We start from the raw sequence: 20,557 nt of genomic DNA, 5'->3' as shown, positions 1-20,557 counted from the left end.
TACTGCGAATCACTCTTGTTTATGTTGTTATTCCCAGAAAAATCACGATTTTCATGATTTTTCACAAGGTAATTTCGTGAATCCTTCTGAATAATATGTGATGAGCCATGATGATGCCATTAACATATGGTTGTATGATAAAATGAAAATCTTTGTCATGCATGGCCACTGCTGTTTTCAGTCCAATATAATATTTCGGATATCTGGTTTTTTCAGTAGGTCGTTGATTTCTGAAGATGGTATGGGCCCTTGGGGTATACCAAGAGAAAATCATCAATGGCTACTCATAAGGAATGGTCTTTGAGAAAACTGGCTAGCTATAAAATATCCAGGAGTATGAGCGGATCCATCTTGAAGCCTGTTGCCATGCTTTTAGATGCCTTTCAAAATTTTGAAATGACAGTGACAAAGATACTACTCCAAACCGCCTATCGTTTACTCTCTCAAGTAATAATTACAGGTAGCTCTCGTTATTTACCATAAATCTCATGCACATTCTTAGGTAGTTGCCGTGAATATCATTTATACATATCCTGCAAATTTGATCCTTGTGACAAGAACGAATGACGAGGCCTAGCAGATCCGCACATTATCCTACCCAGTACTCTTGATAACACTATAATGTTTCATATAAGTATCGTAGGCAATTAAAATTGAACTATTTTGGTGCCAATTATTTTAACTAGGAAATGAAACAGCTCATACCTGCCTGATATGATGTGAAAACATTAAATAACAAAGTAATCACAAGGCATAGTGACTGGTGGAAACAAAGCGGATGATTGAAATCATAACGGTGAGTTTTCCATTTCCCAAATAACTTATATTCAATAATGATTTTCTTCACGATAGCTGCCTGAAAACTAAAAGTTTCTCCTCTACCAGAAAAGAAAGAAATCAACTCTATAAGTACTATAATGAGCTAGATATTACAAATCCGAAAAAATTAGTTTTTCGAATAAGATTTCGGCCAAGCAGTAGTAACTGACAATTTCTTATATTCCTACATGTTTTTCAATATTTACTCCATCTATCACATTTCATATTATACACAAAAATAATCGATTTATTTTTATTCTCTATTCAATATCATATCATATCATATCTATATATTTTCATACAGGAAGAGCCAATAAAAATGACACAAATGGGCGATTTGTTGTAGTTGTCGTAGTAAATTTTACACATTATCATTTTCGTATTCAAATGACACTTTATTGTGAGATGTTTCGCTGTATAATAGCTTCTACAGGCGTCGCCAGTACTAACCAACAATTCATATATCTTGCTATATATCAAATATAGTAATTTGAATCTTATAATGACTGTCACTCACTGACAAATTTGTACCTAATAAATCTTACCTATAACCTATAAAAATTTTTCAATACCTAGTCGCATATTAATAGAAAAAAAAACGGTCGATCCTTAGTGCGACTCTGTACAAGCAGCCTTGTCTGGGAAATCACGTGCACTATGCATGATAATGTTTTAGAGCATTCCGTCATTCCGTAGCTTAGATGTTCAGAGTATAGGCACAAACTCATCAAACTGGATATAAAATTACAAAACTACCTGAGACCTCATATTACCTACCCTAATTGTTAATTTCATTATTACAAAACGATTTAAATAAAAAGAAATATTTCAAATATATTTGCAATCGTTCTAAACATTCGAAACTATTGATTTCTAAGCCCTCCATAAGACGTTTTCAGTCTTTCTTTTCCAAACACAATTCATTGTTATCATAAAATCGTAACTCTTTGTCAAAAAGAAGTTGGCGATTGTTGAAAAGAGACTAAAATTCAAATTTGGAAAAAAATTAACAGCATTACCGTTGTACAAAATTCTTCATCGATCAGTATAACGGACAAAACTTTTGAAACAACCCATTACTGTCAAACTATCCAACATTGAAGTTTTGTCTTTGTTGTATCTGTTGAATTTCCTCAAATTATTATTAGTTTTGTAGACCAAATCATTTGTTTTTCAAGGCTGTTTTATAATAAGTACATGAAATATCACAGGTTTTTATTTATTACGCGAAAGAGTAATCAGCTGACTGTTCATAACTGGACCTTTGTCCATGGTCATAGATCACATTCCACATTCTTTTGATTACAATCTTGCAAAAGGTAAAAGCATATACTGAACAATTTCAAAAATTTCTCATTTATTCTATGGCCGTTCTGAGGCATGTTGAGTGACACTATACCCGTCTTCGAAACCGAAAATGGGAAATATGTTCTTTGAAACACGTTATCATGGGTCGTATAGTTTGACCAACATACTTTGTGTTGCAATTACCACAGCTTATTTGGAAATCCCCGCCTTTTTTTCTCTTGCTGTTTTTCAGGTTGCTTAGAAATAATTTGCATACTTTGTATATAGGTAATCAACAATGAGCCAAAAATGGCGAATTTCGTGTATCCAGAGAAGCGCAATGGCTCTCCATATTATGATTAGCTTTAACACATTCACACAAACTTTTATTTTGTCATTCTCGTATATTTATGTATAATAGAGACATTATAATTCGATTTTTTCAGTTTGTGGCTATTAGTCCTCCATTGTTAGAAAACCTAAAATTAGATGGTTTTACTGCTGCTCTCACCAAGAACCGCCTGTTCTAATATACTGTAAACGGCAATCAAATTTTCCAATTCCAAGAATCGATATCTAATAAATTGGGTTAAAACATGCACTCCTAAGGACTCTTTATGTTTGAGTGGCTTATTAAATTAGAACTAAATAGATTACCTCCCGTGTGTTTCAGTCAGCGATGTAACTTGAAGCTTCAGGTTCGGTCTGTGATTTTCAGGTAGAAATACTGAAAAATGCCGCCTAAAAACGATCCAGAAACGTTAGCCCTGAAGAAGGAACTGGAGGAGCTTTATAAGAAATTACAGGTTTGTAATAGTTCAGTAATATAAGAGAATTTATAAGCAAGTGACTCTGTGTTTGGGTGTGGTATGAAAAAATCGATACAAAAACAATGAAAATTTCACAGCCTAGGTTATTTTCAAAAAGTATTACCTTTTCGAATAAACATACTAAAACAGTCTTTTACTTTCCTCGAAGACCTTCATGTTCATTGTTCACCATTTCACATAAAATAACTTGAGTTAAAGCAAAATTTAATTTTTAATCATAAAAAGAAAGTACCTACCTAGACTTCAAAAATTCGATAGCGACACGTTCGATAATGAATAGAACATCCCAAACATTTCAGATGGGAATTCCTAATTTCTGCAAAAAAATAGACCTCAAAATGTCATTTATGTCTCTGAAAAACTGTCTCTCTCTCTATTAATATGGTCTGTTGAATCTTTTGAATACGTGAGTATTTGATTAAGTTTTCTTCTTTTAAAGATGGTCTTCAAACATTCTGAACTGTTGGAGATATTGAATAATCATTAATATAGTTTATGTTATCGATGATCAATCAGAGGTTCAATTCAATTCAAATATACTTTATTGTCTGAAGAATAAATTCTTATTGGCAAAGCCTTGTTCGAAATATAAATAACAAATACATTAAATCACAAAAGTAAAATCACTAAAAGTGTGATAACATGAACTGAAAAGAGACATGTAAATAATAATAACCTAATACAAAAGTTCAGGATATAAGAACGTGGTCAATAAAATTAAATAAATCAATTTAAACTAAATTGAATCTACGGTAATATCTACGGTATAAAATACCGTAGATATTACAGTTAGTCTTCTCAATTGAAATTATCATCATAGAATTCTGCTAAGCTAATGAGGTCTCACAGAAAGGAAGTGTTTCAACTCTCTCTTAAGAGCTCTAAGGTCATTTATGGTTCTTATAGCTTAAGGAAGGTGATTGAACATTTTGGGAGCGTTCTAAATAATGGAATCTTCAACTAGGGTCGAAGAAGGCAGCGGTAATTTAAAGCTGAATCTTTGCCTCGTCCAAGTTGTTAAACAATACCCTATTTTTGAAGAGAAGGCAGATTGTGTATATAAATAAGGAGACCACAGTTAGGATTCTGTTAGAGGCAAAAAGAGGCCGACAAGAATCCCTAGGCTTGGCTTTGCATATGCATCGTATTGCACGTTTTTGTATCAGTAATACTAATTGAAGGCATGTGGTAGAACACACACCCCAAAAGCAAATACCATAACGAAGATGGGATTCAAAAAGGCTATTCTAGCTATTCTAGCTTCTGCAGACCCGAGATCAAATGCAGTCACTCGTATTGCATAACATCCAGAGGAGAGCTTCGATTTCAAAGTATCTACATGTTTGTTGAATTTTAAATTATTGTCAATGAACAAGCCAAGGAACTTAAAAGTTGGTACGTTGTCAATTTGAATATTATTCAGATGTACGGCTGGAATCTGGCAACGATAGGACACTACTTTCGTTTTTGATAAATTCAAGATCAAGAGATTTGAGTCAAACCGGTCTTTCACTTTCGTGATGGCATTCTCAATAACTTCACCTTCATTTGAGTATGAAGTGGTTTTGACCATCTGGGTGCGATCTGCTAACATCACTCAAACCACTTAAGACTTCACTTCACAGACACTTCAAATTTTTTCTTTTTATTTTTCAACATAGTCTCCTCTACACACTTCTCCAAGCGATGCTCCCGTCTCGGTAACTCGTCGAAATAGTACTCGACGTTTCTCCCTGCAAAAGAATTGTTCACGATTGTGATTGCCTCTCAATTTGACGCAAATCTCTGTCCTCCGAGTGGAATTTTTAGATGAGAGAACAAAAAGAAGTCGCTTGGGTCTAGATCTGGTGAGTGAGGTGGATGGTCAATCAGTTCAAATTGGCAGAGCCGTACGGCAGAGCCGTACTCTTACCATCTGACCTGAAAGACCACTCACCGTACAAACTAATCGGCTTCGTTAAGAAGCTGGGTTTATTTGGTCAAGTGTGAATGGGTGGATGGTCGAACAGACTCGCTCACTTTGGACATAATCTAACCTAATCTATCATAAAAGTAGTCTCCATCACTTTGCCAGCAAGTTTACTATTCTTGGAGCCGGTTCCTCCTTTGTAGTCCGCTGTTGGGCCTGTATTTTTGTTCCGGGCGTATAATATTATCCACGGACAGCTTTTTCATGCCTAAATGTTGATTCAATATGTGACAAACATGTTTTTTTGACATGTTCATAACCTCTGCTATCTCTCTAACTTCAATTCCACGGTCGTCTAGCACCATCAGCAGTTGCAATTTTTGGACGTCACGAACTTCATCGTCTCCCAAGCTCTTACGGTCACGTTTTAATTCAGCTGCTCATACAGAGAATCCAACTCATATTTGATTTGCGTAGTGGTATTGTTTTTCAAAAACAAATATTTAATGACTGCTCGATATTCGATTTGGTCCATTTTCATACAAACACTCACATCAACTCACTCGCACGACTGTTACGTAACATCTGCGCGTCCAAAATGGCTGAAACCTTAGTGAGTAACTGTCAAAAGATGAACAACGAAATTCGATAGATTTCATTTATGATTGTTACTATCTTCATGTTCACTTCGGAAACTTTTTAGACCACCCTCGTATCTAATGAAGAGGAGAGTATGTTGATTACATTCTTGTACCAGCATTGGTACAGTGCTGACTTGAGTAACCACAGTGGAAGTGAGGTGAATAGTGCACAGCCTAAGCCAAAAGGATTACTTCATAAAACCTCATTGCGAGACCAGTCCCTGCTGCCAACCGTCCAGAACCTCTGAAACAACAAGGCAAAGTCTACCAGATTTCAGGAACTCAGAGGCAAATACATCACCAGAACAATCAGAAGCAGCAACACCACTGCAATTGAGACACTGGCCAAGGAGGATCCCCAGGAAAAAGCTCCAATTTTCCCCTGCCAGGCTCCTAGAAGCTCTGGAGGATATCTCGGAGCGGTTCCAGGACATCCTTGAAGAGTTCCCGCTGCCAGAGGGGGATACCAGGAATAAATAGTTCTATCTATCCACCAGAACTCATCAGATGATGAAGCAACAACAAACCACCTGCAACTATACCCGTACAACCTCACCAAGGATAACCCAACCCATACACAAAAACAGCAATGCCCAAGGAATCCACTAATCCAACCAACACAGGACAAAAGCAATGTAACCATACATAAACACCCAACACCAAGGACTAGATTAAGCTACACATAAAAACAAAAAAATAATTTTTTTTTCAATTAACATAGTCCCTGAAGAGGCACCAGCCTAAGCAGGGCACCACATAAAATACATGTAATACTAACTTACCAACATTAAGAGAAAATAAACGTATTCGATCGATCGTATGTTGAATAATGAAATGCTTCGACTTTTTGATTTTGTTTGCCTTCATAGTAGGCTGAGAAACTGTATAATTTCGAAAGTTGATTATCGACATTATTCTTTTTGATTGTATGTTTTATCAATCGCCATATATTTGGCTCAGTGGTGAAAATATCATTTCTATTGAAGGAGAAGTCCTAAAGATTGAGCTCCTTCTATTAGTTTCATTATCACTCCATTATGGTCTCTATGGTAGGTATTTAATCGCACCAGGAAGTATATAATTTCAAGTATGTCAACAAATCCTGGATAATCAATGATTTTTCTCGAAGGTTTGAATTTATAAACAATCACACTATCCTCCATCCCTTTACACAGAGGAACTTTGGAAACTTCCTATATTTTACAAGAAAAGGTTCATAAAAAACAACACTTTTAACATATTTGGTATGTTTTTGTGGCCGCTGGATCCTACTATTGATTTTTTGAACGAATTTTTGTAAAAGGGGTCATTTGAAACGAACTCATAAACCTTGAGTGCTTATCCTTAAAAATTCAAGGACTTTCAAACTGGGAGTCTTAGTGAATGGACCGCAGTAGTATAAATTCTTCCTTGTTAAATATTTAGTGAAAAAATTTATTCACGATTACAGTGTCACCAAAACGTCTTTGAGCAAGCACCCGTTCAACTACAAGACCAATTCGGCAGCAAATTTTCAAAACTCGTTTTTGAATTGTTAAACTTCCACCTCTTCCTTTTTTCAGGATGACCAGAAGAAATTTGAAGACACCACCCTCGAAAAGGCTTGCGAAGGAGTTTCACCAGCTCCAAGAGTGAAACTTATCACTCGAAAGTTGATGAAAGGTCACTTGAATAAGGTAAACTCCGTCCATTACAGCGGAGACAACAGGCACTGCGTGACTGGATCTCTAGATGGAAAACTAATCATTTGGGATACTTATACGGGAAACAAAATGCAAATCATACCGCTCAGATCGGCTTGGGTCATGAGCGTTGCTTTCGCTAATTCTGGAAACTATGTAGGTATGTGCGAAAAAGGGGTTTATTTCCGAGGAAAATAATCTCTGAAAATTATAACTCCAACAATCGAATATTCCTAATCGAGTTAAATACACTTATTCAAAAGAACAATTGTTCAGGCCAGTATTTCCTCACCAACACAGTAGGTTTGTGGACTGACACCCATCAGAAAACAACAACTCCCTTGGCTACCACCGCAAAGAGCGTTGGATTATATCCGACAGGCGTCAGTGCAAGATTCTTCACTATTATTCAGCTATTTGTCAGTTGTTTACTTATCTCAAAAACTATTTTGAAGTTGATGTATTTTGAAGAACACTTTATTGTGAGACTTTCACTAGAACAGATTAACAAATCCGCAACACGTGTTTCGCTGCACAGTAGCTTTTCCGAGCGTGTTAAAAACAAACTGAATTATACATAGGTACATTGTGATTTATATATACTTTTTGAAATATTACTATCTACCTAGAAACTAATAATATTCTAGGAACTAATTAATGACAGTTATACCTAGCTGAGTTTAACGAACATTTATATCTGAGTTTAATGACTAGGTCAACTAATTATCTCACAATAAAGCGTGAATGTGATGAAAATCTATGGTAATGTACTTTGAAAAACAAGTATCGGCCAACTCTATCTTATATTTTTAAGTTAATAAATATAACAGTCTATTTAATAAAAATAATAAAATATATTTAATAAATACAAAACAAAGTCACCTTCACAAGAAACAGAACGTACTACGCCTATGCACATAAGGACGCTTGATAATGAAGAAACCGAATGAATAGTTATGGCATTTTAAGGACGCAAATATAATAGACCTACGGAGTGTTGATCAGTTTACCGGTGTTTCAAAGTATTCAACGAACTGGTTCACCTATTCGCTCGTACATCCTATCGATATGCAGAAGCTGTCTTGTTACGGGGGGCAAATTTTATAAAATCATCTTACTTTTCAATTATTTACAACGGCGATGCATAGGCAATAAAAATGACCCCGGTATGAATTTAGTTCTAACATTTAACATTGTTGCCGTTAGCTCTCAGTTCAATTTGTACATGAGTTACCTTCAATTGAAAATTGTTATACTATAGGAAAGACTCTTTAGATAATTTGCATCAAAGCTCTTTGACCAACAGTTGGAAACATGATTTTGCCTACATTTGTGTCCCTCTTCTCAAACATCAGAACTGCAACAGTCTTCATTTTTGAGAACAGTCTTTGTTTTTGGTATACCATGATTACCTAAGGAAGCGAAAGTCAAACAAACTTGGAACTGTAGAAATGAATCATAAAATTTATATTCATGAGCAGGCCCGGATTTAGAAGTCTGGAGGCCCTGGGACAACGAAGAAAGGAAAAGCCCCTTAAATTTGTTTTTTCTAAAAGTTCAATGGATAATGTTCAAAAATTTCCATTCAGGTGATTTCTTGAAAAAAATAAAAATTTGAGCTCGAAGGGGCGAGAAAATATAAGAAGGATCTGCAGGATCATCTGTTTTTCGGATTTTTTTACTAATTTGATTTCTCTTCAACTCATGGGTACAAATTACACATTAGTAAATGGAAACTTGCAATCAAGACTTTCTGATATATCGATAACACAATTAATATGTTTGTGCAAGTGTTCTTATTAGTAAAAATGCAAAAAAATGTTTGTGGGGATGAACGTAAAAATTGCTGAACCGTCAAAATTTTGATATTTTTTTATTTTTATTGTGAGGGCCCCGGGACAATAGCCCCGCCTGCTATCTACTAAATTCGGCCATGTTTATTAGAAAAATGAATTGAAATTATTTTGAACAAAGACGCGAGTTGAGAAGGTGAGCTGTAATGAAGTGTAAATAGATCAAAAGCGGATTTATAGAGCTCTGTTACGCCAGGAAGGCAAAGTACGGAAATCACATTCAAAAAATGCCAAAATTAGTTACTTTTTAGGTGCCGAAGGCAAAAATTAGGTGCTCTGAAACTTACAACGCAACTCAATACTCAAAGTTGTGTTGCTAGCATTATGTGATGCTAGTAACGCAGTGAAAATAACACACTATTAATAACAATAGCACACTATTAGGTGCTAATTAAGTGCTGAACGGTGAGGATCGTAACATTTTATAATTAATAAACATAAGCTTTCAAGTTCGCTAAACAACAGATCTAAGAATCAGGTCTCTCGAAAACGAGGATGAATGCTCTATCAGGTATACACTAATCAGAAAAAGGTGTGGGAGCAGCCGTATTCAGCAAACATGAGAGTGAAAGTTACAAACTACCTAGCGTCAGCAGTATTTACACTGGAGAGGTTTATGCCATCGCACAGGCAATTATACATGCCAGACAAGTAAATGAAAACTCTGTAATATTCACAGATTTATTGAGTGCAATAGAGGGAATCCGCCAATTATATCCAAAACATCCTCTTCTACAACAAATTAAGATTGAGCTTTTCAAACTTCACCAAGAAGGAAAGAGTCGAGATAATCTGGATACCTTCACACATTGGGCTACCAGGAAATGAGAAAGCCGACATGCTGGCACGTAACGCTCTCTCAAACACTAGTGCAGTGACATTCGAAAAAACACTACACACAGACATATATCGTCAGATTAAAACTTCCATAAACGCTATCTGGAAGCAGAAATGGCAATCTTCAACTGCCAATAAACTGTACAAAATAAATCCCAACATGGAAATAAAAAAGTATGCTGCCCTTAGTCGAAAAAATCAAATAACCATAAGTCGCCTAAGCATTGGACACACTCGTCTCACTCACCAACATTTACTAAAAAAGGAAGCTTGAAGTAAATGTGAAAATTGCAACATGGACCTAACAGTGGAACACCTATTCAAATGTCAACAGCACCAACAACAGATGAACGAATTGAAGCTAACCGGAGACATATCCACCATTCTAAATAGAGAATGGAGAAATGTAATAAAATATGTCAAACGAATCCATATATTTAATTCAATTTAATGTATACCGATATACTGTATCTCATATGTATCGCCGCTAAAAACCCTATGTGGTTGATGCGGTTTGAAATCTAAATAAAAAAAATAAAAAAAAGGTATACACTAAGCGTGGTAATGAAGTGCTAATTAGGTGCTTGCAAAAAATTAAGATGAAAACGACCGCGAATAAGTGAAAAAATGAATTCGAGATACCTGATTTGAAAAAAAAATAACAATATGCAATAGTCTTGAGATACTCGTAAACTAATACATAGACAATCAAAATAAAGTGCTTATTAAGTGCTCACTAGATAGTCATAGTAAAACTAGATTCTTTAATGCCTATGGGGCTCATGGACCTGAAAACCACGATGATTGATGCACCTACTGAGATTTTATAGTACGTTATTCAATGAATAAGGGCAAGAAATTAAAGTGCTAATTAGGTGCTCACTAGATAAATAACAGTAAACCTAGATTCCATAATGCCCCTATGGGGCATTATTTTATTATTATTTTCATTGCGTTGCTAGCATCACATAATGCTAGCAACGCAACTTTGAGTATTGAGTTGCGGTGTAAGTTACAGAGCACCTAATTTTTAACTTCGGTACGTAAAAAGCACCTAAAAAGTACTTAATTTTGGCATTTTCTAAATACGATTACCGTACTTTGCGTTGTTGGCGTAACAGAGCTGATTTGTAGGGGAGGAGTTAAAGACTTCAACATCAAGATCTTTCTTTCCACCACAGCAATCGTTGGTCAGAATTTTGAATTTTGAATTCCTCTTGATTGCTTCGAATCTCAAATCATAACACCTTGCGAAACGAATCACAGGGTATATTTTTATGGAAGTTGTTGATCTGTGAAACTGCATTGTTTACCAGATGATTACAGTAACAAAGTCAATTTTGTTAATGATTTAGAGTGGTAGAATTGAAAGGAGAATAATTGGAAAATGGAGATTTGAATGTACAATAAATAATAGAGAAATACATTGTTCATATTTATTCAATCATTGTGTTTCTACAAAATTTAAGTTTCGAGACTTATTATTAGACATGGCACAAAATACAGAACGTATAGTTCGACAATAGTGAATATACAAAATCTGTGAAAATTGATTCTGCACTCAATTTAAAGAATAAAAGACTCATTTTGTATAAAATGTATACATTTATTCAGACAAATGTTCATCATTTTGTAATAAATGTATACATTTCTTCAGAGGAATGTTTGTAGTCATGAATTATTGTCCACACGAGTTCTTCCAATCATTTGAAAAGGATGAACAACATATCCGATATGTATACCTACCAATTACCACTTCAATAAAGTCGTTTATTCCAGCTTGTGGTGGAATGGACAATATGTGTACCATCTATGATCTAAACAACAGGGATGCCAATGGTGTAGCAAAATTGGTGAGAGAGTTGGCTGGTTATGATGGATTTCTCAGTTCATGTCGGTTTTTGGATGATAAATCCATAATCACAGGTTCTGGAGATATGAAAATGTAAGTTGTTGATTTTTGCGAAAAACTGTTTTGGCTTTTTACTTTTCTCGTGTAGTTCAACGACTCTTCTTGTCGTAGAGGATCCACTGTCCATCACGTGGCGGTTCAATCCAAAAAATGATCGCTTTGGTTGCGCAAAAACAAAGAACAAACCTCGAAACCTTGTTAATTTCTGTCCGCCGTTCAAACTATGTGGCACCCACTTTTCGAGCTCATTGACCTATCCAATACGTTTTAAATCACCAAAAACCGGACGGGAGATGACGTCCAGTTCTTCTTTCATCCCACGCACGATTTGTGATGGGTCAGTCTCCACCAGGGTCCTCGAATCCTCGTTCTGGATTACTGTAGGTCGCCCACTTCGGGCCCACATCTTCGAGGTTAAATTCTCCGGAACGTAATTTCGCACTATCATTGTCAAATGCCTACGTGATTTTCAGGGCTGCTTCAGCAGCACTTTGGTCCAATTTGAATTCGTAGGGGAAAATCATCATCGAAATCATATAGTAATGCGCTGAATAGAGGCAAAAAATAAAAATTGGAAAAAATGAACAGCATCAATATATACTGTTTTCTTTCTTGCTTCGGAAAATGCCCACTTTTTTCTTCAAGATGGAGGAGTAGAAAGCCAAAACCTTCCTTTCCCAAAAATAGTCTTTTGCAAAACATCAAATCCTTTTAGATGTAAATGGGATTTGGAGAGTGGAAGAAAAACCTCAGATTTCATAGCTCATAATGGAGACGTGGTCTCCATCAGTTTGTCACCAGATGGAAATGCATTTGTTACTGGAAGTGTGGATAAAACTTGTAGGTTATGGGATATGCGAGAGGAAAAACCTAAGCAAACTTTCTTCGGACATGAAGCAGATGTCAACTCAGTTTGTGTGAGTATATCCTCAACGCCATAATTATCCTTGAGAGAAATATTCATCATTTCTAGTTCCATCCTAGCGGTTACTGTTTCGCAACCGGTTCTGAAGATAAATCGGCAAGGTTATTCGACATTAGAAGTGACCAGCAGATAGCAGTGTATAAACCTCCATCCCCCAATAGTGGTTTCACATCTTGTGGGTTGTCGCTGAGTGGAAGAATACTTTTATGCGGATCAGATGATAACAATGTCCACATGTGGGATACTTTGAAAAATCAACACAACGGTAAGCATTCGACAATATACAGAAACGCAAGCATTTATACTTACTCTTCCCTTGACAGCAACAATCAATAGGGTAACCGTCTAATCGGTTTATTTTCATTAATATTTAGTTGAACCTTCAATTTCATCTATAGTCCGTTCATAATTTGTCGATAGCACAAAATGAGGGCCCAAGTCATAAAACGGTCGTAAAACTCGTAAAATCATAGGCGGAGGTTCCTGAGGTGTTTATTCATTAAATATAAAGCTTCAGTTTATATTCGAAACTTGTCTTGAAAGGGTGAAGTTGTTACGAACGAAAATAATTTTTGGTTTAGTACATTTTTTAATCGCATTTAATTTACGGCTCGTTGGTGTTTCGGCGTCTACGGCAGTAATTAACGTCTCTAATATTTATTTTGCGAATTTTGTGCAGTGCGTGAGTAACTTTTTTTCATATTCCTACAAACATATACGTACCTTTCGTTCCTGCTTGTTTTGTTTGATTGCTTGCGATGGCTTCGTCATCATCATCAACATCATCAAGTTTTACACCGGTACTGTTGCGTACAGTCAGTAAGTCTGTCTATTCACCAAGAGAGAAGACTATTGTTTTGAACGTTCACGATGCTCTGGTTTCTCAGAATCCCACAAACACTGTTCAGAACATAATCAAGAGTTGTGCCAACATGACGGGCGTAGGGGAGTCAACAATATATAGGTTCCTATCAGAAAGAAAAAAAAAAGGTATAGCTAACCCAAATACAAACGAATACTTAAAGAGGGGGAGAAAACCTATTGAAATTGATGAATTTGCCAAAAATGGTATTCGAAGGAAAATCCACGAATGTTTTTACAAAAAAGAAATACCCAACTTAAACAAAATTTTACAAGAAGTTAGAGACGACCCGGATTTGCCTCATGTCGGACGAACCAAATTGTGGCAAGTTTTAAAAGAATTGAATTTCCGGTGGGAGAAATCAGACCGAAAATCACTTTTGATTGACCGGGAAGAGATAATATGTTGGAGAAGAAAGTATCTAAGATCTATACGAAAATTTCGGGCTGAAGGAAGGCCAATTTACTATCAGGACGAAACGTGGGTAAACGCAGGTCATACTCTCACAAAAATTTGGACAGATAAAAATATATCAAGCTCCAGGCAAGCCTTTATGGAAGGTTGGTCTACTGGTATTTCCCCACCCTCTGGTAAAGGCAGTAGATTAATAGTTTCTCACATTGGCAGTGAAAAAGGATTTGCTAAGCATGGTTTGTTGGAATTTGAATCCAAAAGCACAAAATACTATCACGAGGAGATGACAGCTGATGTTTTCGAAGAGTATTTTGAGCAGATGATTGAACATATACCACCAAACTCAATTATAGTATTAGATAATGCACCTTATTATTCACGACTAGTTGAAAGACTTCCAACGACTGAGTGGAAGAAACAGGATATCATTGACTGGCTGCGCAATAAGTCCCTGCCTTACGAAGATGGAATGGTTAAAGCAGAACTTTTAAAAATTGCCCGGCAACACAAATCTAAGTTCAAGAAATACGTAGTTGACCAAATGGCGGAAAAACGAAACATCACAGTCCTTAGACTTCCACCCTACCACTGCGAATTAAATCCAATTGAACTCATTTGGTCACAAATGAAAAGCTATGTGGCTAGAAAAAATACGTCATATAAAATACAAGCTGTACGTGAATTGTTATATGAGTATTTACAACATATTACAGAACAAAATTGGCGAGATGCAGTAAGACATGCAATAGAAGAAGAACAAAAAATGTGGGATCTTGACAATATAATTGATGCGACTGTAGAGACACAACCGCTAATTATTAACCTGCAAGACGACTCGGATTCCGAAGATGATCCTGTTTATTTTGAATTTGAATAGTTTTGTAAGTAATCGTAGTTTATATCATTTAAAAATAGGTATTAATTAAATAAATGTATCTTTTACAAATTGCAAGTAACTTATTATTTTTGAATAAAATAAAGAAATTTTTTCAAAATAAAAATACAGTTTACAGTACCTACAGTTTAAGAATATTAATATATTTATTTATTTAAAGTAACTAATGTTTTAATCATATACTCTACGACACTGGTCACTCATTTCCACTCAAAATACCTACATAATCGGATTAAAAGTTTTATAGCTGTATTGTATTTCTTCAGATACAAGATGGGTTAGTCGAAAACATCTTAAACTGCCAGTTTTAGTTTGTTTTTTGTTATTATATCATATTAGCTGTCCTCTCTGTATTTCAGTTCTCTAATGAGGGTCAAACTTGCAGCGAGCTATCAACAAATTATGAACGGACTATAAACGATTTAAATTCACATTGAGAAAAACTCTACTGCATGCAATATAATAATTGAGAAATATATAAGCATGTAGATTCATTTTGACATCAACATTAATATCAAACAGACTAGGATGTTGTCCCACTAAATCAACTGAAATACCAACCATTTTTCAGAGTATAATTTTGGTAGACAGCAACATACCAAACGTCAAATTATTCAAATGTGCTTTTGTCATAACCTCATAGAAATCACGGAACACAATATTGAAATATGCGCAAATGGGCAAAAAATTCGTTTAAAGAACACTCATAAGAACGGACAGAACTTTTGAAATAACCTAATACCGACTCATCATTCTTCAATTTCTCTGTCCAAAATATTTGTTGCAGGTACCCTTTCTGGTCACGAAAACCGTGTGACTTCCCTATCAGTAGCTAACAATGGGTTGGCAATAGCAACCTGCAGCTGGGACCAATCAGTTCGAGTATGGGGATAGCTGAAAACAAGTAATTGAGGACTCTTAGAATTACGTCACAGATGACACTTGTTGCATACCTAAATCTGGGTATCTATTCCGAATATTTCATGTTGTAACTATGTCAAAGACAGTGTAAAATCAATAGATATTGAATTATTGTAAGAATCATTTATTATGGTATTCTTGTGAATTAAAGTGTTATACATTGTTTATATCCTCGCAGAAAATATTTTGAGAAAGAATAAAGCACTTTTCTAGACACTTAAATTATTAAAGAGGCAAACCGGTAGTTGGGACCGAAACCGAATTTCGGGAATGGTGTCAGTTTCGGCCGAAACCGAAACTTCCTTACAAGGATTATGTTTTGAGGCAAAAATGAAGAAAATGTTATTATAATCAGTCAGTCTTTATTTTTTTATCTTTAAATCACAACGTTTACTTATTGATAATCAACATAAAAAACCCTCATTCAAGAAAAAATATTAATTGCACCTTGAAAATACTTAAAATAGGTGACGTGTTCATTTGAGCAGGTGTAGATCCTTCTTTTGAATATTATTGATGGGTTTTCAAAAATATTAAACATAAAATTACATATTTCAGTTGATACCTAATATCACAATAGTCACGACATGATTAGGCACGTGGAAGCGGCAAAATGTCTTTGTCGATTGTATGAAATTCAACGCGCCGAACATGACCGATCACAGGGCGGGAACTCCCGAATGCAGTTTCGGCAGGTTTGACGCCGAAACCGAAACTAAACCCAAACCCGTTTTTTTGCCGAAACTCGACCGAAACCGAACTTTCGGTCGGACACTACAAACCGGATTTTAAAAACAGACTGGTATCATTACCGAAAGTTTTCTGAGATATTTCTGAATTCCTACTCATAACACATTTATCACAGTAAAATCAACATTATAAGAAACTTGAGATCAACAACAATTACTATTTACAATCCTGGCTTCCATAACAAAAACGTTCAACTAATTGAGCCCTTATCTTAAAAATAAACTTCTTTTTGCAAAATATCAGGGCAAACATAAAATATAAAGAAGTTTCATGTAGAAAATTCGTACGAAAAACTTAGGTTTATTACTTAGTAACAAATGAAAATTCTGCTGGAAAATATTTGTTTTCTAAATAGAAAAAAAAAACACCGTTACATATGCATAATCCAACACAGTTTTCAAGGAAAACTGTGTAAACAGCCATGTTGGCCAAATCGGGCGGTATTTCAAAACACGAGTGTCAGAACACATGGAGATTCGAAAACAGTTGACAGCTCTTGTTGATCAATAAAACCATTCGTTTCATGTCACTCTGTTGGTCAATAAAAAATATTTTGTTTGCTACAGTGTTTTTCATTTTTTATATGTATCTAACGCATCTAATGATTTTAAACCAAGTTATAGTTTTGACATGGAACATTTTCTTTTCGCTGTGTAACGATTATGGCAGGCATGTTTAATAAAATTCATTGTTATAGAGCTCTGAAGAAGAATTTAATACGAATTCAAAACTTTGACAAGAAAACAAAAATAATTTGATCCAGTTACCCAACAAACTTCTCTTTGAATAAAACACTAACTAAAATGAAGAAACTATGCTTATCATTTGATAGTTTGGAAATGTCCACTATTTTCATGAAAAAAAAACCAAAAAGCTCAGTTTCTTCGAAGTTAATGGTAGTTTTTCACCAGTTTATTTCCATTCTGTGTAGGAAAAAATCATATATTTCCACATCACTCTGTAACTGAAACAAGCAATAAACAACTGTTTACAAGAACAATATTTTCAATTCGATAACCATCAAATAACTTTGGCGAGGTGAAAGGTATAGAACAGAGAAATGTTCAAACTCAAGTGAGAGGTTTCGAAGAAGGGTTATTACTGAAGAAGTGTGCTCCTCCTATGTTGATGGTTTCTCCAGGTTCTGCTGAGTGAGGTAGTTCAGACATAATGCTCTGAAAAGACAAAAAAAATGAGACTGTTTGATCTGCGTACTTCACATATGGGGTCTGCAAAGTATCAATGTTATTCCTTAATTCTATATGATCCTGTGTATATATGTATTCACAATTTTTTCTTTTCAGTTGTATTTATCCCTCCATTAAAAAAGAATCCAGAAAAAAATGATTCATCGGTTTTTCGAGAAGAAAGCCAAAATCTTTTTTTCCGAAAAAAAAATCCCTCTTAGAAATACACTTTGTTAATTTGAATAAATGTTTGTCTCAAACAGTTTTTTCCGACATTGTGTGAACATTTAGATGGTGAACCTCTTATAATATGATTACATTACAGGATTTGTAATTGATTTCAATCACTAACCTAGTTGAAAGAAAAAATACTGCAGAATATAACACCACCTCAAGTATTTTTTGGATGATCTTTTCATTTTATACCAAAATAGTCAACTGCAGTCCCCTTACTCTGTCCTGCTTGATTTGTTTATTATACTCCCTGTGACATCCTTCTCTTGCTTGTACAGAGCAACAATTCAACTCACCTTCGGTTTATTGTCTCCCAATTTCATATACGAAACCCCCATGGTTTCAGTACTGTGACCCCACAACAATGACGTCTCTCCACTTTCACTATTCCGGTGCAGCACTAACGCTCCTGCCATTTTCTGTTTGACGTTCCTTAGATATCTTGATTCCAGAAATTGACTAGTCATTGCTCTATGCAGGTCAGTGATGGGACTAGAACTGGGTTTGATAACGTCAGCTATCTCTTTGGCTAACTGGGTTTGTACGAGGTACTCCCCACATCCTGTGGTGCATACCGCAACCGTAGATTCGGTATCTTTGTTTAAGCTGTCTGCCCAGGTTCCACTAGCATAAAGAGCCGCTTGGCCTACTCTCCCTGGTTTTTTCAGAATCAAACCACCTGAAATTTTGATAGAATTGAAACAATATTTGTGAAGAGAAATATTGACTTAGATACAAAAATGTGCAAATGGAAAATAGCGTTATGTTTCAAACCCATTATGAATGTATCATTCAGAACTTAGAGCGTGTTAAAATTGTAAAAATTCAAAGAGCCCATGTAGAACCTCTTTTCTACGATTAAAACTGAAAAGTGTCTCTATTGAGGTTATTTTAGAGTAATTATGAGCAATTGAAATCCACCAGTTGAGAAACTGTAGTATAACACTAATTGTTAGCACCGTGCTAGTAACCGCACGTTAAAAGTGAAGACCCCGTTATTCCTTAGCTTGCATAAGTGGAAGATTCCAGTTTATATCAAGCAGTAAACAGTAACTTATGAAAATAAACCTGTCATTTGAATCTTTCATTACATTTGCCAAAAATTACAATTCACTCATACAATATTTAATAAATGCACTTTTATTTCCAGTAACTTTTGGAAAAAAAATTATTGGAATCATTGTTTTTTGATGAACTCTAGGCTCTTGTTCAAACTTTCAAAATCATTAATTGATATTCAAAATTTGTTTACCTGAACTACAAGCTGAAGCAACATGTCCCTCACTGTCGATACAAACAGCTCCCACAGTGTCCAATCTTTCGTGAGATTCATGTGACTCCAACAGCTTCTTATACTTTGTAAATTGTCGAAAAGCCTTTTTACTTATCAATCTTTTATTGGGAACTATTTTCAATGAAGCTTTGCGAGCATGCTGCAGTCCTCCCTGACCAACCAACAGTGAAGGTGGAACAAGACCCAGCGGTTGGGTATTTGATTGTTTGAGACATATATCGTAGGCCAAAGCTATGGGATTTTTGACTTTTTTGACAGCTCCACAGCCTCCAAAGGTCAGCGTTCTGCCATCCATTACTGAGGCATCGTTTTCTACGAAGCCGTCTGATGTAAGGTTTGAGCCAAATCCTGAATTCGTCATGGGGTGGTTCTCCAATACTAGAAATGTCATAAGAGGAAAGTGGTAAGCTCATACTCCATTCATGACTTATGATTTATATAAATATTGGAAAAACAGCAGGGTACTTATATATATGAAGAATAATACAATAGCTTATAATTCTCACCTATTACTGCGGCTTTAACTGCTTCCATTGCTGTACCCCCCTCTTGTAATACTTGAATGCCTTTTCGGCATGCTCTATTGCAAAGCCTCTTATAATCACCATAGAGCTTGCTACTGTGACTACCTGCACCTGTAAATAAGCATTCACGTCTAGATGTAGGAATAAATGAGGAGGTGAAAAACTTACCACAGTGGACAGCTATTATTGCAGTCATTCTTTGATTATTTTGGTGAACAATTTGTTGGTTATTAATAGAATAGAATCTCTTGAAGTGCCTTTTTTCATACGAGGATAATGACTAATTCATCACGTAGAAACTCTGAGAGAAAAATATTTATTCAAACTTAACCCTAACCTAAAATTAAATATCACAAGTATTTGGAACTTGGAACTTGATATTATGCAACTCTTCTTACAATGAAGCGTATGAAAGGTTGAATGAAAAAGTTAATGCTTTTGAAATCTTAATGAGCATTCTCGTTGACGGGATTAAACTTTTCTAAAGAGAAAAACACCAAACATTCATGTTTTTCATGGGGAAAATTGAATGTATAAGTTAAAATAGGACCTATGGCATGTCCATGACATTTCTAGAATGTTATTAATACGACAGTTTGTAATACAGTGGATAGATACATAATAATTTTATACATATTTACATATTTTTCAAAAGTTTGTGATTGAAGTACAAAGTAATAAATCTAATGACTGGAGGTCATATATTCTCGCCATGATGAATTCTAAATTATTTCAGTCATACTTTCGTACACGAAGTCATTAAACATCGAATCGCAAAAAT

The 20,557-nt window shown here is 35.3% G+C and overlaps 2 protein-coding genes across 2 annotated transcripts; one reads left to right on the top strand and one right to left on the bottom strand.

Moving 5' to 3' along the window:
- Nucleotides 1-411: 411 nt before the first annotated feature.
- On the top strand, nt 412-16,003 carry Gbeta76C (guanine nucleotide-binding protein subunit beta-2). Its single transcript, XM_074169307.1, has 8 exons — nt 412-447; nt 503-796; nt 2,825-2,912; nt 7,049-7,328; nt 11,638-11,803; nt 12,486-12,687; nt 12,744-12,960; nt 15,654-16,003. Exons 3-8 carry the CDS (start codon nt 2,841-2,843, stop codon nt 15,758-15,760), a joined length of 1,044 nt encoding a protein of 347 aa, XP_074025408.1. The 5' UTR covers nt 412-447; nt 503-796; nt 2,825-2,840; the 3' UTR covers nt 15,761-16,003.
- Nucleotides 16,004-17,412: 1,409 nt separating this feature from the next.
- Nucleotides 17,413-20,317, bottom strand: Tasp1 (Taspase 1). Its single transcript, XM_023163489.2, has 5 exons — nt 19,945-20,317; nt 19,759-19,887; nt 19,211-19,630; nt 18,255-18,637; nt 17,413-17,712 (listed from the first exon to the last, which is right to left on the bottom strand). The coding sequence occupies exons 1-5, from the start codon at nt 19,970-19,972 to the stop codon at nt 17,608-17,610; spliced, it is 1,065 nt and encodes a 354-aa protein (XP_023019257.2). The 5' UTR covers nt 19,973-20,317; the 3' UTR covers nt 17,413-17,607.
- Between the last annotated feature and the right edge of the window lie 240 nt (nt 20,318-20,557).

This window comes from Leptinotarsa decemlineata, unplaced genomic scaffold (assembly GCF_025532065.1).
Source record: "Leptinotarsa decemlineata unplaced genomic scaffold, Ldec_3_MD MMD2_P_RNA_scaffold_5, whole genome shotgun sequence".
NCBI classification, from domain to species: domain Eukaryota; kingdom Metazoa; phylum Arthropoda; class Insecta; order Coleoptera; family Chrysomelidae; genus Leptinotarsa; species Leptinotarsa decemlineata.
This window is presented reverse-complemented; position numbering and strand designations above follow the sequence as displayed.